Source organism: Archocentrus centrarchus, chromosome 13 (genome assembly GCF_007364275.1).
Source record: "Archocentrus centrarchus isolate MPI-CPG fArcCen1 chromosome 13, fArcCen1, whole genome shotgun sequence".
In the NCBI taxonomy this organism is placed as follows: Eukaryota; Metazoa; Chordata; class Actinopteri; order Cichliformes; family Cichlidae; genus Archocentrus; species Archocentrus centrarchus.
The window spans coordinates 27,071,451-27,096,585 of record NC_044358.1 but is presented as its reverse complement, the minus strand read 5'-3'; the positions used below and the strand labels follow the sequence as shown (position 1 = coordinate 27,096,585).

At 40.4% G+C, this 25,135-nt stretch overlaps 1 protein-coding gene across 1 annotated transcript in view; it reads right to left on the bottom strand.

Moving 5' to 3' along the window:
* The window catches only part of grik4 (glutamate receptor, ionotropic, kainate 4), a 252,268-nt gene that overhangs the window by 91,171 nt on the left and 135,962 nt on the right, over positions 1-25,135 (bottom strand). Inside the window, exons 5-6 of the mRNA XM_030744322.1 lie at positions 13,173-13,338; positions 1,836-2,014 (exon numbers count right to left, since the gene is read on the bottom strand). Of these exons, the coding sequence (XP_030600182.1) occupies positions 1,836-2,014; positions 13,173-13,338 (345 nt within the window). The remainder of the gene's footprint in view (positions 1-1,835; positions 2,015-13,172; positions 13,339-25,135) is intronic.

The window sequence follows — 25,135 nt, the reverse complement described above, 5'->3', positions numbered from 1 at the left end:
CCTGGGTAAATACGAAATGCAGTTTTTAAATGATGATTTCATGTATTAAAGGGAAAAACCACCAAAACCTACTTGGCTCTATATGGAATAATTGTCCCCCTTGTTAAATCATGAATTAATTGTGATCAACCACATTTTTTTGAAAGCTGAGTTCATTTTAACTAGGCACACCCAGGCCTGATTACTGTCAGACCTGTTGAATCAAGTCAGCCATTAAATAGAGTCTGTCTGACAAAGTGAAGAAGGCCAAAAGATCTCAAAAAAGCAACACATCATGCCACGATCTAAAGAAGCAGCTGATCTATCAGTCTTGAAAGGGTCACAAAGCCATTTCTAAGGCTTTGTGACTCCAGTGAGTCACAGTGAGAGCCATAATCCACAAATGGCGAAAACCTGGAACAATGGTAAACCTTTCCAGGAGTGGCCAGCCTACCAAAATTACACCAAGAGTGCATTAGCGACTCCTCCAGGAGGTCACAAAAGAGCCCAGAACAACATCTAAAGAACTGAGGGCTCACTTTTTCTTAGTTAAGGTCAGAGTTCATGATTCAACAATAAGAAAGCGACTGGGCAAATGGCATCCATGGGTGAGCTCCAAGGAGAAAACCACTGTTGACCAAAAAAGAACAAAAAGGTTCGTCTCACATTTGCCGAAAAACATCTTGATGATGAAGACTTCTGGGAAAGTATTCTGTGGCCTGGTGAGACAAGAGTTAAACTCTTTGGAAGATTTGAGTCCCGTTACATCTGGCATAAAACTCACACAGCATTTCACTAAAAGAACATCATACCAACATTCAAACATGGTGGTGGTAGTGTGATGGTCTGGGGCTGCTTTGGTGCTTCAGGACCTGAACAACGTGCTATAAATAATGAAATCATGAATTCTGCTCTCTACCACAAAATCCTGAAGGAGAATGTCCGGCCATCAGTTTGTGCCCTGAAACTCAAGCACACTTGTGTTATGCAGCAGGAGAGTGATCTGAAAACACACCAGCAAGTCCACCTCTGAATGGCTTGGGGTGACCTAGTCAAAGTTTGGACTTAAATTAGATTGAGATGCTTTGTGTGAGACAAATATGCAAAAAAAAAAAAAAGAGGAAGAGGACAAGTACTTTTTCACAGCACTGTATATTGAAGTCAAAGTATCCAAGTTCTTATTAACATTCTGAAATGTTAATTATTGGTATGTGCCATTAGCAAAGAAAACACAAAGGTCACACTGATATGCTTCTGACAGAAACCGCACTCATTGATGTCGTCTCAGTTGTTTTTCTCCATTTATGTAAAACAGCAGGAACCAACAGATAAAAAGGACAAAAGGACATTACACTTAATTTGATTCACCGATTTAAAGAACAGCTCGTTTAAATAAAAGGCACTGTATTAATATGTGGACAAAAGGTCTTCGTTTTATGAGTTTGTTCTTAAACTAACCTTAACCAAAACTTTGGAGAAATCTCACTTCTGGACACTCAATCATTGGGAGACAATATCACTTCAGTTCATTTGCCTTTTAAATTGGGATTTATTTTTGACTATAAGCTCTGTTACCCTGTCTTTGAAAACCTATGCCCACTTAAGCACATAAATTCTTATCCTCCATCTTGCAATTAAACACTAAAGACTTAAAAGTTTCCCAACTTTCTCCACATACTGTAAAGAATTACTTTTATCCCAGAACAATTGTTGCCACTGGCGTTCTACCCTCACTTTCAGTTTTTGAGATTTATATAGATGTGGAGTGGTTTTAATCCCAGACCGCAGACACAGAATAAAGAGAGAGAAAGTTATTAATGCATACCAAACACGGCTATCATGTGTACCATACTAACCCGCTCCAAAATGATATGTGACATTGTGGCATTGGCATCAACTATTATGGTGGCAGTCTTGTCATCTCGTATTTCCTTTAGGAGTGGGGTCGGGTCCTGGCTGTCATCAAGCATGCGCACAGACAGAGTCTCCTTGGAGATGAGGAACTGCCTGAGGAGCTGCTCCAGGTTTAATAAGCCTGCAGGTAAGTCACACATACAAAAAAGAGAGAGAAAGAGAGAGAAAATTACTTGTGCTGAAGGAAAGAATCTCCCAAGGAAATGGTGCTTTAAAACTACTTTTTAAGTTAAGAAATATAGCCAAAAAGTTAAGGAAAGTCAACAACATTAAGAAAGTAATATTTGATCCTGCAATGCAGCATAGCCTAAATATTCAGTGTCCTCATACAGCCATGTGAAAAAGAACGTTTTCACAGGACTCTGCAGTACTGTGAAAAGCTTAAGTACACCCCATCATTCAGCAGCTTGTAGAACCACCTTTAGCACCAATAATTTGAAGAACTCATTTTCTGTGTGACTTCATCAGTTTCTCATGTCATTGTGGAAGAATTGTGGCCCATTCTTCTTTACGTCATTGCTTTACATCGTTTCTACAAACATTCAATAGCATTTTAATCAGGTTGAGGTCTGGACTTTTGACTGGGCGACACCTTGATTCTTTTTGTTTTCAGACATTTTTAGGTGGGGTTGGGATCTTTGTCCTGTTGCATGACCCAGTTTTGGCCAAGCTTTAGCTGTTGGACGGATGGCCTCACATTTGACTCTAGAATACTTTGGTATACAGAGGAGCTCATGGTCAATGACTGCGAAGTGCCCTGAGACCAGTAGGACAACAGGAGGACCTAACGTTTGTCAGTAGTGTCTGAAATCTCTATATATTACCTCTATATTTACAATTTTACAACAGTTTCATTGCTGTCTAAGCATTAATATGCTTATAGCATTAATAATTATAATCAAATTTACATCTATGATTGAATTCTGTTTTTATGTTTGATCTTAATTTTCTTAAACACCAACAAGGCTGCAACTAACAGTAAAAGCTAAAACTGTCTTTGAAACTTTAATTTAATGATTCAGATTCTGCCTTGCCTTAATGATAGTGTTGTGATATCGAGAGTCTTAACTTAGACAGCTGTTATTTTTGTCGACTGGCTTCAATAAGGCTAAATTTTATTAATATAGCAGCTCATTTCCAGTCTCACTGGCTAAAGCGTTTAAGGCGCAGACACATTCATACAGCACTTTGCTTGATTTTTCTGTACCAGCTGTGTTGCTTTCAGTCTGTATTGTGTGTTTATCCTTCTCATATTTTGCTAATATTATAGTTTTATCTTCTTTTGTAAAATCAGCCACTCTGACGCCACCCCTTTCATATGAATGTGCAGGGGGAAACCCTGGATTAGCGTATTGAGTTGAAAACCAGCTTTGTGTGACCGATTATACTGATTGCCAATTTTAGTGTAAGTGAATCCAGATAACGAGAAGATACTCTGGGTATGTTGAACTCGCTCTGTGGTACAGATCCTGTGGTTACAAAGCAAGTCCAAATCATCACCCCTCCAACCCTGTGCTGACAGTTGGTATGACGTGTTTGTGCTGATATGCTGTGTTTGCTTTTCTCCAAATGTGGCGCTGTGCATTACGGCCAAGCATCTCCACTTTGGTCTCATCTGTCCAAAGGACATTGTTCCAGAAATCTTGTGGTTTGTTCAGATGCAACATTTCAAACTTTAGCTGTGCTGCCATGTTCTTTTTAGAGAGACGAGGCTTTCTCCTGGTAATTTGACAGGTAGCATCTGGCTGCTACTTACCTTTGTAATTCCTATGGAAGCAGTAAGAGTGTGCTTAATTTTTCACCTGGCTGTATACAAAAAAATGTATTGATTTTTTTTTTCCCGATCAAGTACACTGACTATGTTTAACTGCAGCTACTGTATCATGAAGCTATCAAACGGAAAGCAATGTTACAGGAATTTCTCTCGTACTCTATCCCATGGTAATAGACCATTTGACTCCAGTTGGTTGAGTGGGATTTGCCCTAATTAAAGCATAGCCGACTTAATCACAACACTCCCGGCAGCATTTTACGAGTCACTTTGCATCCATATATTAACAGACCCAGAGAGGATGTGGACTAATTTTTCATATAGGAGTCTTGGGAATCTTGGAGGTGCAGTATGATGAGGATAAGTACAGCCTTGGTAAATCTGAGGGCCTTGTTTTTTGGTGGCACAGTTTGGTATTTTCATGACACTGATATTTATTTAATCCATCTGTATGTATTATGGCACCTGGCACAGAGTGCATAGTGCACAGGTGTGAAGAGACAGGTGGAAGATTCATCAAATGAAGCAGCAAAGCAAAGTGAGCTGTTGGAAATTCTGATGATCAATGTGCATTAGGACTTCACAAAATCATATTTTTTTTGGGGGGGGGGGGCAATACCACTCTGCTGGTACTTCATTGTTCTGATGAGCAAACACAAGATAAATACTTGGACCAGCAACAAAACTGTGCTCAAAATGCAAATAAGCCATTTTCATGAATCATTCCCCTGCCAGTATATCCCTTTAATCTGACATAAAATATTAATGTGTATTGTAGTTGAAGCATCATTGTCAATAAATCTGTCTTCATTTATATTAATATGAGTGACTCTAAAAATCCACAGATGCTTTGTAGAGCAAAGCAAGCTTATCCTTCAGTAATGACACGCCAGCAAGACATACATAAATCTACAGCATCTAAATTTTGGCTAGCGCCAAATTTCAGTGGCAATACACACAGACATCCATTATGTAGACCTTGATTAAATCACCTGAAAATGATGCTAGGCTGCTATAAAAATCACATATTAAAAAAAAAAGTAATTTTTTTTCAGTCCTGCAAATGGTAGCTGTTATGATACAATGTCACATAATGTGTCTTATACAGTAAGCTGAAATAGTATTGGAGTAATGCTGGCATATAAGTGGCTTTATCATTTTTGATTGTTTATGTCATCACAGTTTAAGTTGTTAAAACTCACACACACACACACACACACATGCGCGCACGCACGCGTTCACACACACACACACACACACACACACACACACACACACACACACACACACACACACACACACACACACCATCTGTTTCTGAATGCAGACTTTGAGGTTTGTTGGGCTGCTATTATGTTTTCCTGTGACTGGCACAGCTGTTTCACTGCAGTGACACCAAGCGCATTACTGGCTAAGAGAACGTTTATTAATGACACGCTCTCTGATTTATACTTGATTCCACCAAGCTCTTTTCTACTTTGGTCTGCTGCACCTGCTATAGGCGACCACACAGTCTGTGGACCCGAGATCAACCACTTTGCACTTGTCACCGCACTTAAAACAGGAGTTTAAGAGAAGAAAAACAGAGCACACTGACATGAAAGTTACACTAGTGCTGCATTAGCATTTTGGTAGATCGCATCATATTATGTAATATATCTTGATTCTGGCGGGAAGAATCATAAAAGAAGGATAGCATTTTGTAGGCAAGGACCTGCATTAGTACAGCCTCCACCTGCAGTTTTAATTAAAGAGTAATAATAAATCCACACTCTAGACTTCTAGCTTCTATTTAATATCATTTATTTCCAAGGGGACAGCCAAGTAGTTCCTGTCACATTTAGACAGTTTCGGTGCAGCAATTTTAAGTTACCTAGCTCACTCCTCAGCTTCTCCACTGCACATCAACACAACCTGCAGAACTCCATTCATCGTTATCATGCTTTGAACTTTCGATGTCTGCCTGTCTTTAATGACAGTATATCAGCCCGCGTGTTTGTCTTCCTGCACCTGGTGACCTGCGTGCGTGCACTCGTAAGACATCCCTCCCAGCTGCTGCCAGCCTATGATCCTGTCAGATCAGCGTCCTGTGTGGTATAATGCAGAATATATTTGATGAGTTTGAAAAGTGCACTAATTGTCTGTCTCCTGCACAGCGTCTCACATGTCTTGCCACGTTACCAGTATGATTTCATGATGAGTTCATGACATTAGACGGTGCAGTGAACAAATCGAGTGACACACAGGAGAATGTTCTCCTTAGTGTTTTGGCTGCATCGGATTGAAGGCGAATTTGAATCTTTCTCTTTTTACTTGGCTGCTTTACAGCAGCCATGTTGCTCCCTCAGTGTTTGCTCTGGTGAACCAGTTTCGATCAAATGAAAAACATGCAGCTGAATGAAAATTTTGCTCCTCTGTAGTTAGACTTGTATAGGTCCCTGTACAGAGAAAACAAGTTCTGTTAGATTATGTGTATATGTGTGTGTGTGTGTGTGTGTGTTTGTACATTTTGTAAAGTATCCTCTCCTGTCCTCTTTGAGTCTGTGTGTACTTATTGTATTGCCTTTTTGTTTACCGATATTCTCTTACTCACAACACTGTTTGAGCCCATAGAATTGGTTATACATGCCATAAATACTAATGCAGTTTCTCTTAAGCAGAGACTCAAATCAGCAATAAACATTCCATTCATTTACATCCTGTAACATGGGTGTTTTTCATTTCTAATATAGAGGAAACAAAACATGCATGTACGCCAGTATTTCTTCTTGTAATGGCCTCATATTGACCTCATCCTGCTAATGGAAGAACATTTCCTATTGCCTGCTTTGTCATAGTAAAAGCGTTCAGATGTAAACCACAAGATGCATTTTATTTTGAAGCTAGCACAGACTCTGTGGCTGCTCCAAAGTCTTGCCCAGTTACCTGTGATCAAATCTCAAAGAGTGAACACCCTGAAAAGCTTACATTTAAACTTCTCCTTGCAGCCACAGGTTTGCTGTAGGGCCATATGCAGTTTGGCGCCCAGTCTAGAAAGTGATCTATGCACTTCCAGTAAAATATACTTTTGCTGGCATCAAAAAGCTTGCACTGGCACAACATCAAATGATTAAGTTAGATACACTGATTTTAGTGGCTATATAGTCCTGTTTTGTCAGTTTAAATCTGTTGCTCCTTATGCTACTATTTTTATACTGATGACAGCTAATTTTATAGTTTAGTTTAGAAAAAGCACAGACTGTGCAGTTTAAAAACACTACCATGGTTAGATGAATCCTCCTAAATAATATAACTGATCACCTTATTTACCCTCACCTCCTCATGAATAGATTATTTCAGCTTATTGTATATCTAAACGATGCAGCAGTTTCTCTCTACATCAGCAAGGCTACTGAAAAGTACTCGGCACAGGGGACACATTTCCTACACAACCCAATTTAAGGTTTTATTGATGACTCTTAAATCACTACACTGTGTGGCTCCACTTTATATCTCAGAACTCTTTAACATCTTTTTCCACACACAGATCATTCGGATCAGAGAATTAGCTGATGTTCAACAGTACAGGCTTAAAAGAAAAGAGGGGCCGTGCTTTTGCTAGTTTGGATCCAATGCTGTGGAACAAGGTTCGTCTTGTTATTTAAAATCACCTGTACAGACCGGCTTTTGAATAATGTTTTACAATGTCTCATAAGTGTTTTTCTCTTGCCCTCATTTCTTCTTTTTCTCTTGTTACTCTGGTTTAGAAAAAAATGCTACAGAAATAAAGCTTATTATAATAATTATTATTGTTACTACTGCTATTATTAAAGGAGTGGGAAACTGCAAGACATTTACAGATTATTTGCAGGTGCAGCTCACAATTTTTTTTTTAACCTATGAATAACCCCAATTACTGCAACATAATGCGGTGAATGAACACTCAGTTCTCCGACCTGTCAAAAATAGGCTGGTTCTCAAAAGGCACCAAGATAGAACTGGCACTACTAATGTGTCAGTGAAGAAAAAAACCAAAAAAACAAAAAATGTGTATTTACAGGCCAGACACAACACACACAACCAAACCCATCAAACCAGGTTTTAAAGCTACTCTTTAAGGATAAGCATCAGGATAAGAAGAAGTGTTGTCCTTGGCTCAGATAAGTAGGGTTTGAATCGAGAGAAGGCATTATACCCTGAAAAGTTTAGAAGTGCATGCTTCTGTTTGTGTGCAAGTGAGCGCAAACGTCCTCATTGGCATGGAGGACACGTGGCCATGACTCTCACTCAGACACAGATAAAGGTGAGGGCTGACATTCAACTATAGCAATCACTCATTTACCTTTCACATACTGTTGCCACAGCATGCCTGTGAGAGCTCTCTCTCTCTCTCTCTCTGTCTCTCTCTCACTCACATACACACAGAGCAGCGTAAAAACATTAAGAATGTGACACAAAATAAAAAAAATATCTGAATAATATATAATGAAAATTTTAATGTCACCTAGGTAAAGCTTTTAACATAGACTCGAAAGACTTTATGACAGCTCCACATTATGGTGACTCATCATTTAGCCTTGAGCAGTAAGTAAGACCTAGTTTTATGACTTTGCTGTCATTGGGACCATCAATTCAAGGCGCTGCGGACAAGGTGACGTGTTAAAACACTGCACGCTGTAGGTGAGAGCATATATGCCTTTGCATGAAAACAAATCATCAGGAAAGCAGACCCATTAGTACAGACTTGAATCCACTGATCTGCTCCTTCTCATCGTTCCCGTTCTCTCTGCAATTGCTGGAAGCTGCAAATCTTCCTCACAGAAATTAATTTGTTGGTTTCTCTGCATGAGTGTTATGTTACTGTATGACATTGTTTCATTAAAGGAAAAAATTATGATGAATTAGGATGAATTAAGTACTCAGATTTAAATTCTTATTCAGTGACTGCAGCTTCTGATTAGCAAAGAGATACGGCCACGCAGTATCATTTAAGTGGTTCTCTATGGCTTCATGTTCTGAGTGACTTCTGAATGGCTCTTGTATATATTTTTGCCTCCGTAGAACCATCACAGTGTGGTTTAAATCAAATAATGAAGATGCCATTGGCACACAGACTTGTAGCTTTAATTCAAGGGGTTTAATAAAAACACTGCATCAACTTTTTTAGGAATTACAGCTGTTTTTATACACAGTCCAGCATTTTTTAAATGATCACATCTAATTGGACAAACTAACATGATTTTAAATATGAAGATTGTTTTAACTGGTTGAACTTCTTTTTGCAATCAATGACTTCCTTAGGTCTACAACCCATGGACATCACAAAAAGCTACATTTCCTATCTTAAGATGCTCTCCCAGGGCTCTGCTGCAGCCACCTTCAATTGCTAATGGATAGACTATTGGATAAGGGACTTGACCATTGAAGAATATCCAATTTCATTGTATTGAGAGACTCTTGGGTTGCTTTTACAGTATGCTTTAGGTCATTATCCATTTGTACTGCGAAGTACTATCTAGTTTTGTGGCATTTGGCTGAATCTCACCGAAGAGTAAAGCCCTGTACACTTCACAATTCATCCTACTACTTCTATCAGCAGTCACATCATCAAACACTCGTGACCCAGTTCCACTGACAGTAACAGTTACTCCACCATGTTGGACAGATGACATGGTGTACTTCAGATCATTAGCTGCTTCTCTCATTCTTCATACTTTTCTGTTCCCATCATTCTGATACAAGTTCGTCTTGGTTTCATTTGCCCACATGCCCACGTTTTCATTCATATAGGCATCTCATGATAGCAGACAGTGACACACCTACCTGTTTGAGAGTGTTCTTGACTTGGTTAGATATTATGAAGGGTTGTTCCTTAATCATGGAAATAATTCTGTCATCGTGCACCTTAGTTATCTTCTGTGGTCTTTCAGGCCTTTTTGGTGTTGCTGAGCTGGTCGGTAAGTACATTGTTGATTTGGCCACTCCTAAAGTTTGTTTTTTTAACCTAATAATGGCCTCATTCACTTGTGCTCTTTGGACTTAATGTTGATAGATCCAGTTATCGGCTTAATTTGTCATTAAATTGTCTGCCAGATGTTCATTTACTTTTCAGCTTGTGAAAATGTGTAAAAAATGTCTGTAATTCCTGTAAAGTTAATGCAATGCTTTTGTTAAACCCTTTAATTAAAACTGAAAGTCTGCATTCAATCACATCCTGATTATTTTATTTAATATCCACTGTGGTAGTGTAAAGTGTATGGCAAAAACCTCATGGACCTAACAATATGCTGGACAAGGAAGCTTCTGTCATCCATTGCTTGCAACCTCATTGAACAGACCAATCACTGAGCCCCAAGTGATAAATCTGTCTAAATACCATTTGACCATTTTTTAATTAGGCAGGCTGACCAAGTGAGGGCTTTTCTTTATTTGAAATAAGTTTTGCACATTTACACCTGTGCATACAAACTGACTCTCCACAAATCTAAAATCTCATTATTCTGAGTCAACATTATTTCATAAAGCAGTAAGACAGTTTAAACCCAACTGTCTTCATCTATTTAAAGAGAAGATTATTCAATTACAAAGCGCAGCAAAAGACACCATGACAACTAACACCAGCACCTTTGCGCTGCCTACTGACATTGCTGCCTTTTGCATCAGAAAGATTAGTAACCACGACATAATTACTATGATCAAAGTCATCAAAGAGCCTTTCCTCCCCAAGACCCTCCCCTGCATTGCTGTGTTCCCATCATTCTCACACCTAAATACACATTCCTGTTGACAGGTCATTTAGATATCGCTTCCACCTGACTAACAATGATTACAGGTTAGTAAGATTAATACCGTAGCATGTGAAACACTGAGAGACAGTAGTCACCTCTGGAAATGAGAAGAAATGGGAAATCGCAAATTTATCAGATTGCATCAGCATGCAATTATTAGCAGAAAAAGAACAATAAGCCTAAGGCACGCTGGACAAACGGGCATATTATAATGGAAATGAGAACAAACCAACAAACTAAAGAAGTGCTGTTTCTGGTTATAGCGGCAGTGGAACAATGTAGTGACCTACACTGGGAAACCTTACTCTCCAACTGAGGCAAACAAAGGAGGAAAATAAGCTTTGCAAGCATTAGTGGCCAGCAGTTTCGTTTGGATCTTAGAATTCCAGTACCTGCACTGCAACTGCAGACACATTTCAGAGTTTATTGGATGTTCTTTTTCAGCTTGCTGACAGCCGCACCAATCCCTGCACAAATGAAAGTGCAATGCTGCATGCAAATTCTGTGCATGCCATTTTTGGTGTGATATTTCTTTCTGTTATAACCAAACTACTAGAAATGTACAACCTGCGGGGGCCTCCTGGCAGGTCCGAAGAGTCAAGAACACTGTGTATTACAGTCTGACATTACCACTGCCACTGATAGTGAGGGTTAGCTAGATTAATGTTGGTCCTGGTGTTCACCATGCCTTTGGGCACAGCTTCACCTCCGCTTCTGCCTCCTCAGCCATTGCTGGAAAATATTCATGAATTGGCCATGCTCTATTAGGCTGTCACTGGCTTGGGTGATTAATGAGGCTGGCACATGTGAACGAGTAAGTGACAGCAGGCTGCCAACCGACCAAATGACTGCGTAAGCTGACAAAGAAAGGTGGAGCTGCAGTTGGAGCCAAACTCAAATGAGTTTCAGCTGATACTACTGCTGAACACAAACCTGAACCAACACACACACACACATACAAATCCAGGCATAACGCCATTTACTGCATTTTCTGTTGAATGAATGAGGGTCGCATGAGAGAGTGCAATCAATGTAGCCGCGTCATTTCCTGGACCGTCTCCTGCCTGTTGCTAATGTATAATTCCATCGTGGTTACCTCCTCACGATCCCTCTCCACACTTCCTATATTTCACCTCTTTCATATCATCCAAGTAGCATACGCTGCTCTCCTCCTCTCTCATTTCAGACTCCCCCTGGTCTATCTACCTCTCATCTCCCCTCATTCTGCTTCTTCTCATTTCATTTCCTTTGCACTCTCTTAGCCCACTGACATAGAATAAAACCCCCCAACTCCACCACAGCAAAACCCCGCACCCACACACACACAACCAGGGGGGATAAGAGTGCAATGTTAAAATTAGTTTATTTTCCCCAAACCCACCAATATTAGAGCGAGAGAGTGCCTAAAAGGTTCACTTGTTATCATGGTTTTCACCAGAGCTGTATTAATACAACTCTCTCTGGAATAAATGTAACAGAAACAGGACTTGACTCCTGAATTGGGAAAAAAAAAAAAAAAAAGACTCACAGGTACAGAAATATCTGGGAATGGGGTGGGGAAACTAATGCTACATTTTGACCCCTTAAGCTATTATGGGTGATGTAGCTGAGGCTAAACCACAGTTATAAAAGCAGGATTTTCTTTTTGTAAGTTTGATTAATTTCCACGAGCAGCACTTTTTTTCATTTTAGGCAAACTGTATGAAGTAACAAAAAAAAAATAACTACTTAAAAAAGGGAGCTTGAATAATTTACTGTATCTGATTGTATGATCATGCTCTGGGGGGGGGGCTCACCTTACAGGTTATGAATCAAAGGAGACTCCGAAGTAACAAGCAGAAGATAACCAAAGAGAGAAGTTGAAAGGCAGAAGAAGTGAGAACTGAGATAGGCGGGGTACGCAGCTCATCGTGGCTCATTGCCATCTCTAGTCTGTCTGACACACGGTTGATATCTGCAGCCTATTTCCAGTCTTCAAAGGCTTGTGCTTATTAGGAAAAAGGTTAGCCAGTGCCACTCGGGGGGTCACAGTGCCTTTGTCTTGGGAGTTGTAATTACTGCATGCTCTACTAAAAGAGGGTGGGAACAAGCCATGATTTAATCTTTCTCTCTATTTACGAAAATAACTTCTCTTGAAGAGATTTTCAAGCTCTTTTGTTTTGTTTTAAGGTCATTCAGTTAAGCGTCTTCAGAACCTAACAAGTCTCACTAACAGGGGGGGGGGGCGGTCAGATCGCTGGCTGTTAGAGCTGCAGTCTTAAAAGAGGTGTTTTGTTTAGCCCAAAGTGTTTTCCGAGTGCGTACACAGTCTTATAGAAAACACAGTGAGACTGAAGGTTGAAGACAGATTACACATCACACAGCATAATGTGATAAATCATTATTTTAATTAATGACAGTGGTGTTAAAAAGGGAGATGACTCTGGAGCAAATGCAACTTATTCTGAGATGCAGGACTTGGGCGTGCCGCTGTGAGGGAGTTGTAGCTGTGGAGTGCAGCAGCTGCTTTAGAAGGAAGCGTGTCGCAGGGTGAGATGTTGATAAGAGCTGCATCTGTTGTCAGAACACAGTCGGTGTGCGCGCGAGAAGCCTGTGTGCGCTAACACGTGTTAAAGGGTAGCAGACGTTAAACAAAAATGTTTGCACTTTGATGGCAGATGTAGGGGAGACAGTGTGTGAGCGTTCGCCGCAGGTGCGTATGATTGTGTATTTTGTGACGAGGGTGTGAACGCTGTACTCACAGTCGGCCTGGGCACAGATGAGGCAGGCGGTGGTGCTGTTAAAGAAGGTGAGGAGGCCGGCCACAGCCAGGCTGATGTCGGTATTTGTTGGTCTCAGGTCCAAAGTTGTGAACCGGGGGAAGTGAACCTTCAAAATGTCCTCTGGAGCCACCTTGACATAGGGCACCTGCACAGAGATGTTGATGTCAGACTATGTGTTCCACTTTAATTATTTGCCACTGAGATGTTGGACCTTTTGCTTTGAAGGTGATGTTTAAAATGCAGCAGACGTCTACAAACAGGAGAACCATAAAAGAGATAAAAATCAAGAAAATGTGGATGAAAACTGCAGGATAAAATAGTAAGTTGCCAGCAGACAGTCAAAGGAAAGAATAGCTCAGATTAAATCTGTTAAATCTGTTATGATGAACTACAGGCAAGGATAGCCCGAGGGTCTGTGGTAATGGGCATATTCAGAAAACACATATTTTTCAGTGACTGAGGCACTGAAGCTCATGTAATGCACTAGTCTGGATCTAAAAACTTATTTTTGTTCCACCCACGCAAACAAGCCCTCGTTAGAGAAATCTTCAGTGTAGCACCGCCTCATCGCCAGCTATAAAACATTTGTTTACCTGGCTCACAGTGGGGCTGCTCGGCTGCGCACATTTAAGTAAAACATCCATAAACCACATGCGTGTACACAAATGCATATATAATACATCACAGCCTTTTTTTCCCCGTCAGCCCAGCTGGAGTAATGGAATGATATCCTGCGGTTTGAGAATTGGCACTGTCTGGCCACAGCTTTCACAGGCATGGGTGGCAACATAAAACATTGACAATGGGATTAAAGTGCAGACTCTGAACTTTCATTTGTGAAAAAGTTGTAGACCACAAATTTTGCGTGAAAAAAAAATTATAATTAACTTCACTAAGAAGGCAGAGAGAGCCTCGGTAAACGTAATGTCTTTCTTGCCATTTGTTGCTCTGTCTGTCTTACAGCAGGAATATGGAGCCAAGTGAAGCACGGCCAAAGGATGAACCTACGAAATTTTGGTACAGATCTGAATTGATAGGGAAAAATATGCAGATCTTTATGTGGTTTTCACATCAATGAAGAGTAGACTATTGGCGTTGACAGGGCAATAGTCTGTCACCTTTCTAGTTGGATTACGAGGCACGCACCCAAATAACATCACCAGGTATCTTCCCTGGTGCTCTGTCAGGTCTACTTGTTTCTTACTTGTTCAAAACACATCACATTCAAAGCGTTAGTGATCTTACTGCCAGAACACATCAACTGATAGTCTTTTATATATTCAAACAAGAAATCTCATATTGGGCATGCTAGTTAAGCTGCTTTAACCTTCCCATGGTTGCTGGGAGTCTGCAAACTGCTTTGCAGCCTATCCTTCCACCCCACCTCTTTCTTTCATGCTGTGAACGACCGAATAAATATCCTTACTGTGTTGTTCTGTGTTGTGGTTGTGCTGCTCTCCCTGCCTCAAGCTTTCCATTTATACATATGGAGTGAGGGGGAGGTCTCAGATTACTGCAGAGGTTACTGCAGGTGGATCTTCTTTTGACTTTATCTGTCCTGACTGAACATAAAATCTTTAACAGAGGTCGCGTGATTACCTTGACCACTTAGAAATATTCTACTTGACACTAAATTTTGGGAACCTTAGAAAAAGTTTTATCACAAACAGCCTCAAACACCCTCAGAGCCAATTCAGCATGTTAAACGCATAGTCGCTGTCTAAATATAGAGCAAACAGCAAAATCAATAGATATATCAATCTAAAAACTGAAAAACATACTAATTGAACAAAAAAAAAAAGCCAATATGCATTCAGTAATTCCTAATACAGCTAAAACGACTATACTGACTATTGCATCTCAACATTAACGTGCATGTTTTCATTAGTCAGCGGACCAAAAAAAAGATCAGACACAAGGTGTGAGTATAAGAAAGCCAGCCACACATCATTACAAATCAATAAATATCTAATTCTTCAATCCCAGACTCACTGTGATACACAGTTCTCAATGAGATTGATTACAATTTATAGCAATGATTTACTGTAGCTATATGAATAGCTGTATTCCTTATTCACTCCTGATGAATTTATCATGCTGACACTAACAGGTATGTCAAACACTGGCACATCCCTGCTGTCAGAAGGAAGGTTAAGTATACCGTAGCTAACCTTGGAGCTATCAGGGTTCCCTGAGTTCAGCAACAAATCTGAACCGGAGCTACCTACAAATCTGCTGAACTTCAGAAAAATCATAAATTACATTCACCCCCAATTCAAACACTACTCCCATCTATTCCCCTCCGAAGAAATCCATCTCTGCTTCAGTTCCCAATGCGATAATGTGAATGGATACACGCTGTTGGGGCTCACGGTGAAACCCGGGAGAAAATAGGGAAAGCGGGAAAGTGTGAATGAGTGTGGTAGGTGTCGGGTTGGTCAGCTGGCAAGGCACTGCAGTAGAACGCAGTGGGGCTTGAAGGGGATGCAGGAGGACGTGCTGGGTCCGAAAGGAGGAGCGGGGAAAGGAGCCTCTTCATCATGGCAGATTGCCTGTCTATGCGTTTCCCAGCACCAATCCATTGCTTTTCCCCCTTGCACCCATCCACCCTCAATTGGTTTTCCATCTCTGCCCATCAGGGTGTAATGGAGTCCCTGGATGTCTTAATGGATGGAGGCTCGGCCACTACTGACATCCACTGCTCGAATGCAATTCATTCCCCTCAAAGAGTCCTAAAATCAGGCTAATAGTCAAGCATCACACTGGGGAAATGTGCCCCTCTTTAGGTGTGTCCTGTTGCATTTTCACAGTTATTTTTATTAAAACTTTCTCATTTATGTCCCTTTCTCCACAACTCCAGATTATTTACTCCTTTTCCACATCCGCTTTCTCCACCCAGTCTTTCCTTCCTTTTCAGCACCGACGATTGTTGCTATCCGCCCCTGTTGACTAAGGGAACCTGACACGCTTCGATAGGCCGCATCTGAGGCAGTGTGGGTTTAGAAAGCTGCTTACAGACACACACGCAGTCACATGCATACACACACAAATACATACACTTTGTCCTTTTCCATCAAATTGGCCCACTGGACCCTACTGCTAGAAATGCTGGCATCCCAAGGGAACTACTTGGCTCTGAATCTTGAATCATCATCATATTCCACAGCGTGCAGGCAGGACTCACACAGAAAATACCCAAATAGACATCCTAATCATTTCTCAGAAATTTACTAAATTTACTGGAATCACTTCATTAAAATGCATTATTTTCTAGTGAAAATCCACTCAATGCTCAGAATGCCCATGTTGATAAGATAAATGCAATCAAAATGACTGTGGAACTATGCACTAAATCCAGCATACAGCAAGGCGGGAGAGGACATTATCTATCATTCTTAAACAAATTTCCCCTTGGCCACAGCAACATGATTAATTGGTTGTTAAACAGCAGCAGTCGATGTCCTCTTCATGTGAAAAAGTGTTTAGAATCAAGAGTTTAAACAGGGGTACTGAAAGCAAAGAAAATCAATCTCCACATTACTAACAGAAAGCTGTCAGCCACATCAAAGTCACCTGCCAGACTTCTTATCTGCAACCAACAGCTAGTATCAGTCACTCTGCTGGTCGATTAATCCCAAAAATAAAAACAGAAAAAAAACAACAAAAAAACAACAAAAAAACCCAACTTTCCTACATGTGTCTTTGCAGGGCACAGCTTCAAACCAAACAGCTGCACCACTTTCAGTTTAGTTCTGGCACAAACTCACCGTCAATCCTGATCTACAGTGAGTTCATTTAGAGCCAAACTGGCACATCTCACCATTTACGACTTGTTGATTCTCTCCAACTGACAAGAGCAGCAATTGTGCAGATTTGTTCTAATGGTTAAAGTTGCACACTTCAGTACACTTAGAGTAATATACAATTAAATAACTATATGTTATGTGGAAAATGTTAAAGCATCTATAGACACGTATTATCCAACTAACAAATCTCATTTTTTTGCATAGGTGTCACTCTTTTCTCTTATTGACCTCATTTCCAGGAAGATTACTACCCACATATACACTCACAGGCACTTTACAGGTACACCTGGCTATTTCCAAGTTGAACCCTCATTCACCTACAGAACTGCCTCATTTCTTCATGGCACAGATTCAACAAGGTACTGGAAAAATTCCTCAGATATTTTGGTCAATATTGATATGATAGCATCCCACAGTTGATTTATCAGGCTGCTTTCAAAACTGTCTGAAACTCATAATTCTACTTGCAAGCTACGTTTGAGTTTTCAGTCATCTTTCATAGGAAGGAATCATCGAACAAATTATCATTCATTTACTGATATATTTGATCAAGCAGTTTTGTCAATGTTTATCCATTTAGCTGAGGCACAAGAAATTATTCCAAGTAATGTAAACAACTTGTCAATACTAGTAAACAAGCTGTACATTAGAATTAGATGGAAGCGTCTTTAAAGCATTTGCTCATGGCTCTGACACTATTGGTGTGGGAGTGAAACAAATTAAATTTAAAAACCGAAGGGAACAAAATCCTGGGCAAACAATAAAGCTCAATATAACTGCTCTGATTTTAATAATTTGGTAGCTTCACTGTAGATACAGCTCAGTAACACAGTGACTGCTGTGGAGTAAGACAGACGTGCATCAGGGGAATGAAGGGTGGGCGACGGGAGGGAGTCAGTGCAATTCTAAGACAGAAGAAGAGAGAGAACGGAGGAAAAGATGGGGAGAAACTGACAGTCTGACTGACAGAGGAAGAGAGCAATGAAGTGAGTGACAGGGGAGGCAGAGGCAGGGGAAAGTGTGTATAGGTCAGGAGGGGAGGAAAAGATAAACAGTCATAAACAGGGAGTGAGGAATAGCAAAGGGGTTGCAATCAGCACTCATTAAATGGTGTCATTGAATTTAGCCGTGTGAAATTTGATTCTGTTGTCAAAGGCAATCTGCTTGATGTTCCCCCCTTTATTGGTTCATTTCTCAAGACGTACAGTTTCAGGGAATTCAATAACAACATCAGCATTTAGCTTTGTTATTGTTTGGTCCCAGCAGGCTAAAAATATGTTCAGAGTATTGTGGCTCTCATTTATTATTTAGAAGGCGCAGCCTTTATTTGTTGTTACAACAGGAAGCTGTACAGGCTGTTTGCGCTGTATTCATTAGGTAATAAATAGAACTGAGTATTGTACTTAATTACTTTTTTTGATTTTAAGTTAAACATGTCTCTGGCAGTAAGTATCACAAAACTGTCAAGTGCACAAAGTTTCCAACAGCTAGTGAGAGTATTAGTGGATGTTCCAGGCTGAAAGCATAAAATGTTGTTTTAGGTACCAGCTAGACAGTGAAATGCAAACCATAAAGCTTCTCGCCGCAGGGCTGGAAAGTAGTCAAGTCAGCAACCGTTTCATCTCATGCTGCTATCGTTTTAAACAATACAAATAAGACATTTTTGTTCAAAAATAATGCTTTAGAAGCAGCATTGCATTGAGCCAGGTTCTCTTGTTCGTTGGATGACCCTGTGTTTATCCTAAAGCCCTCTGCAGCAGTGATAATAGAAAAAGATGGATGTAGCTTCAGGCTCTGAAAAGGGAAGCAACATGGAAATGCCTTAAACCTATATTCTATTTACTGTCCATCAGTACCTGTGGTTACATAATCACTGAAGCCTGACCTCTGCAATCACTTTCCTGATGGGCTCAGTCAGTGTTTTCATGTCATATTAAATAAAACATCAAGTCATTTTTATAAATTTTGGTCATTCTAAATGTCAGACTTTGGACGACTTGTCCCCCTAAAGCAATTCACTCATCGCCCACTGCTTTGTAACTAGCATTTGGTTGCTAGTGGATATTTCCAAGTTTGGTGAGATAGCAAATTCCTCTTGTATGCTGCACACGCTGACATATACAGATCAACAATATTCTTGTCTCCCATCGGTGGCCACCTCAATTTAGAGTTAAGATTAGTATATATATATGTGTATGTGTGTGTGTGTGTATTTCCTGCGGTGCGACACAAAGGCTGGCAGGTTTGCAGACTTACGTTTGACAGCCGTTTAATGAGGAAGCGCTCACAGGACACAGGGTTTGCACAAGTAACACACTTGCACACAGAGAACAGTGGAAAAGGAAGAACCTTTATATGCCAGCAAAAATGCCTTAGCCCAATTACAATGTGCTAACTACATATGACCTTAAATGCCCTGCAAACTACCCTCTGATCTGCTTGGATTAACTATTTATGATCTGTTACATTTTGAACCTGAGAAGCCAGTGATGCACTACTGGACACTATTTTTAAAAAAAAATTTTTTAACAAATTGCTTTGTATTGACTGAGCAAGATTAGTTTGAGGTATTAGTGAGGAGACCGCTGCTCTGAGCCGAAGTGAAGGTGAAAGCTAATTTCCCTTTCGGCCAGTCCAACAAGCCCTGGGTTGCCTCGGTTGTTGAGTTTACAAGTGCCCAAGTCATTCTGTTACCTGTTGGATGTGAACCTAACAGGAGCATGATGGGAGGGGGTCTGGGTGAGGAGGGTTGAAGAGGAGGTGGACGTGCAGTAGTGCCATATGGAGAGCAGAGACATAATCAGCAACTACATCTGCTGGCTTGGAATCAGAGGGGCATCACATCAAAACTCTGTTTAATAAAGTATCACTGCACTTTTATGGGTCTTGGAATGTGTCAGGCGCAGCAGCAGGAAAGCCAGCCTTAGCGTTGTTCATCAGCAATGTTTGGAGTGACTCATTTACATTACCACACATTGACCTGGTCATTAATTAGCATACAACGCATGCTTGGCAGGAAGCTTAAACTGTCCTTGAAAACACTTAGCACTTCTGCCAAGTGGACAGCAGCCACTCAGTCTCAGTGAGGTGAATACAAGGTCTGCCTAAGCCAAAGGAAGAACAGCTCATCTAGCGTAAAAAGCGACACAGCTAATCAGTTTGGACATCGTCAGTTGCAGAAAACCCGCCAATAGCAGAACAGAGTATGAAGCCTGGCTCAGCGTAACTTATTGCAAGCCAGAGAGTTATGTTGGCCACTGAGCACTGGAGAACAGATGCTGTTGGAGACATTGTCCATCAGTCAGCAAGTGTGATGCCAAGGCCAGAATGCCAGAGTGGACTTGGCAGAGGTGTTGATGCAGGGTGGCTGGAGATGGAGGAGGGCAGGTGGTAGTCTATTATAGCTACCTGATCCCCCTTTGAACCAAAATATTTATGGGGGTTTTGGGAGACCAGCTGTTGGCATTCAGAAAAGGCAAAATCTCGTGGGAAAGAAATGGGAGATGAGACACTGGAGATAAGTGAGGAAGAGTGTCAGTGCTACCCTCCCAGCAATCTCCATCCCTGACCGCCAACTCATCCCAGTCTCAGGCCATGCAGCCAGATCTCTATTTGTGGTAGTAATGAGCCTGCGTCGGGTCCCTGCGGTCAGAGCAGAAGCAGACCAGTGATAAAGATGAAGTGGGCTGCGGATCCCATGGTGCCTTTTAGGAGAGTGGAACATTGACCACGAGATCTCTATCTCATTGATCAGCCAGTTCAGAGAGAAAAAAAGTTCCTTTCCCCCAGAGAAGCCTGTTCCTTACTCCACTGCTCTACTCTACAGCAAATTTCTTTGTGTGGATAAAAAAAAAAAGAGACATGCTTCTAAACTCTCTGTTTGGTAATCAGCTTATTTTAAGAAATAATTATAAAAAAACAAAATACTGTTTTGGAGTTGACTTATACCTCTGATTAAAGCTCTGATTACCTGATTAAATTAAACAAGTTTTTTTGTTTTTTTTTTACCAACAAATATGTTCTTAAACAATATGCACACTCCAAGTGTTTATCAAGCATGTGGAAACGCTGTGATATTGCTGAATCTAAAATTTTCCACAGGGAGTTTTGATTGCGAAAGTGTTTTTTAATCTAACAGTGGGACTAATCCATTTCTGGGAGTCTGGCCAAATGTTTGACTTACACCACCCAAACAAAGCACAGTTACACTACAAAACCGGCTAACAGTTGGCCAGCAAATCTTCGGGAATGTGCCCTTTGAGTTCAAAATCAGTTGATGGGGAGACAAAAGACTTGAATGCGCTCGATAAGTCCAGCTCACAGAGTGAAAATGGCACTACAGTTATTCAGTGGGCTGCCGACGCAACATCAGCTGGGTTAAGTATTGTCTCCTTTCACACAAGGCAAAAACACTGCTGCTTGACACAGCGGACAAAGATAACACAAAGGAGCAGAATCCCTCCTCGTAGACTTGATGACAGCAATTAAATAAATGCATTTTGCTCTCTGCTCACCTGGGAGTCACTGTTTTTAATCCCAACGATGAAGCCGAGAGATGGCATTCTGACAAAATATCAGGTATCTGCCAGTGTGGCACCGACAAGAGAGATCAATGGTGTTGTGAGAAAAGGGTCGGCGAAGGTCCAGGCAACAGCTGTGCTCATCTAATTATGATTAGGAAGACACAGGAAAAGCACCTGCGTTTTGTTTGTAAGCAGACTAAATGTACTGATGCTGCATGTATACTTCATCACACATCCACATATAAACCTTGAATTATGGTTTTATTATATATTACTCATGGCTGTAATTAAATAACTAACTCATTATGAATAAATATGGGGCAGTGTACGATTTTGGCTTCTATGGTATTTAATAAATTTACGACACTGCAGAAAAGAAATGCCAAAGATATGTTGGCATTTTGTTATAGTTAATAGAATCAATAGAATAGAGTAGAATCATTTATCACACTGACACTGTATCCTTAAAGATAATGCTGAAATGATACTAAAGGGGACAGTCTTGGCTATCTACTGACTAGCCATTTAGCAGTACTAGTCCTTTACAAGCCCTGCGACATGTTGGCGACATGTCCGGCTCCCACCCGCAACTCTGAATTGGGTAAGCAGAAGTAAATGGATGAATGGATAGATGTACTTTATATGCTCTAGTTAGAGGCAAACAGAAAAGCTCTTTAGAAGACCAAAAAGGAAACTAAATGTGTGAAGGATGATGCTGCTCCACTTCTGAGACTTCTTCAGCTGAGCACCTGCCATTAAACCCTTTACACTTTCACTTCTGAGCCTAATATTTAATTCCAAAAACTTTCCAACAAATAGACAGATGGACACATTTTGTGAAAAAAGAAAAAAACCAACAACAAAAGAACTGAATCTTAACCTAAGTCGTTCCATTTTTTTCCCCTTTTAGTTCATACTGTTAAAAGTGCTGAAAGAAAAGTTCTTGATTGTTTCATCTTAAGATGTTCCAACGATGATAAGAAGCAGAAAGCAAAACAAGTAGATTAAAACTTGAGTACTCCAAATTAAATTGATTTCACAAAAAGACTCAATATCAAAAATGCATGTAGTGCATATAGGAATGAAAAGCAAATTATTCCTGAGTGAGGGATCTGTACTAATACTAAGCAGCAAGGATCTCCAGAATCTCAAAAATATATTTTTTCCATTTCAACAAGCACCTTACTGTCTTTTCATTGCTCTGGATAAACCAGCTACAGCTGGAGTTAAATATGGATCCTCCTACAGCTGGTTGTACCGTGTTGAAGTAAAATGCAGATCAGCTCTGTTTAATCAGCTCAGACTCAGAGCTGTGAAGTATAATGTGCCACTCGCTGTTTGCAGCTGGATTTTACATACAGTGGCCTTAAAGCCCAATTTCAGTGGAGAACTGAACCATAAGCTGCCCCTCACCCCCAAGCAGAACAAGACCCACATAGCAGAACAAATACCACTACACACTCATACATAGAGATTTATTGTGAGACTGATGGAGGGTGATTAGGCAGAAACAGAGGGACAGAGATGGAGAGTTTGCTTCTTAAAACTATCCTTCCATCTCTCTTTATTAGTTTTCTTAAGAGTGGCGGATCCTGACCTGCTAGTCTTCTGTAGCTGCTATCTGAGAAGAAATTAGGTAGAAGGGAAATGGCAAGAAAGAGACAGGCGGAGGAGGTAAAATCGAAAAAAAAAAAATAAAATAAGAGGAGACAGAGGAGGAAAAAGTAAGACAGAGGTGAGAATGAGGACAACAGAGAGGCGAGATCAGCTGAGGCTTGTGTAAGGGCAGTAATAGCAGATATTAAAGGTGGAACAAAGGCAGAGAGCTGAAAATTGGTTAAAACTGCAATAGGGTGAAAGAAAGGAAGGAAAACAAAGAAATGAGGCAATGACCAAGAGGAGAATAGCGTAAGTCAAGACAGCTAAGGACAGAGATGTTTGTAATATCCGCAGAAAAATAATGGTTGCACAATTTGTGTCAACACTATACTCAGTCGGTTTATGAAAAAACAACAACAGGCTGGCTCCTCAGCAAGAAGAACAAGAACAGTCACCACACATGTAATCAGATGAAAAAGTTGCTCGCTATGGGGACATGTTACACCAATCATGGTTTGTCAGATGCTACAAGCCAGTTAGCTTGGTGGCACATAGCTGTGGAATCAGTCAAGTGATTAATGAGATGGATACCTTGGATCTGTATTTAGTGCATGTAATAACTGAGCCACACTGCAGGAAAACAGGCAAACAAAATCAACTGGAGAAACTGTGGCATGTAGCTAAAATCACCAGAAGAAAGGAGTCAGAATAACCGATGCCTTTCTTCTTGTCTTTAAAATGAGCTATTTAATTCACAGACACACAGCGCCAGGCAGTATTAAAGAATAATACTGGTTATTTAAAGCACATTTTGGAGAGTGAAATGCCTCCAGAAAATTACATTTCTCTAAAGTTGTATAAACTTTAAAGACAGTCACAGTTATGATGAGAAGAAAAACAAACAAAAAGAAACATATTACACACAGATGTGTTATAGTGCACGGAATTTGTAATTAAAATGTATTATCAATTAATATTGAGTCAAAGATTTATCCAGTGACAGTTATTTACAGTCATGGTAAAGACAGCATGACTCAGTAGCTTATAGAACCACCTTTAGCAGCAATAACTTGGAGTAATCAGTTTTGGTATGAGTCTATCAGTCTCTCACATTGTTGTGGAGGAATTTTGGCCCACTCTTCTTTACAAGGTTGCTTCAGTTCAGTGAGGTTTGTGTTTATGCACAGCTCTCCTAAGATCCTGCTACAGCATTTCAATCAGGTTGAAGTTTGGACTTGGACTGGGCCAGGGTTATTATAGTTAACGAAAACAAACGAAATAACGAAAACTGAAATTGAAAAAACTTTGTCGTTAACTGAAATAAATAAAAACTAAAATTAAAAGGAAGAAACGACAACTAACTAAAACTGAATTGTGAGTTTACAAAACTAACTAAAACTAACTGAAATTATAGATATTGTTATTTTTTCAAAAGTCTTGTGGATTGATATGAAATCATTTTTTTCCTCTCTCCGAGTTTAAGCTCGGAACGCCGTCGGGCAAATGGGTGCGCATGTGCGTGCGTGCGCACACCGCGCTGCTCCTCAGAGAGTCACATGTGGAGTGTTTTTTTTTTTTTTTTTACTATGATAGCACAGATAGCAGCGAGTGTCTTGTTGTGGATGATGTTGTGGATGATGAAAAATGTACGGAACACTTCTTAGTCAGGAAAAAAAACACCAACATCAAAGTAGACCTGAGAAGCGCACACAAGGCAGCTACGGAAACCGCTCTCATCCTACAAGGCAACCTGGCCTACACCTCCAGAGAAACGCGACTACTCGTCGGGTCAACGCAGCCACAACGTTGTGTTTAGTCCTTGTGCGTTTCCGGCTACTTTATCAGTCAGATAATAACAATCAGGACTAATAATCAAAGCATCAATATAAGGACTCACAAATGTCAGCAAATTCCTGGAGGGAGCTGCTGAAACTATGGGAATGGACGTGAAGGAATGAAGAAAGTGAAAAAACAGGGACAAATATGTTTGCACCCTAAAAACTGAGCATAAAGA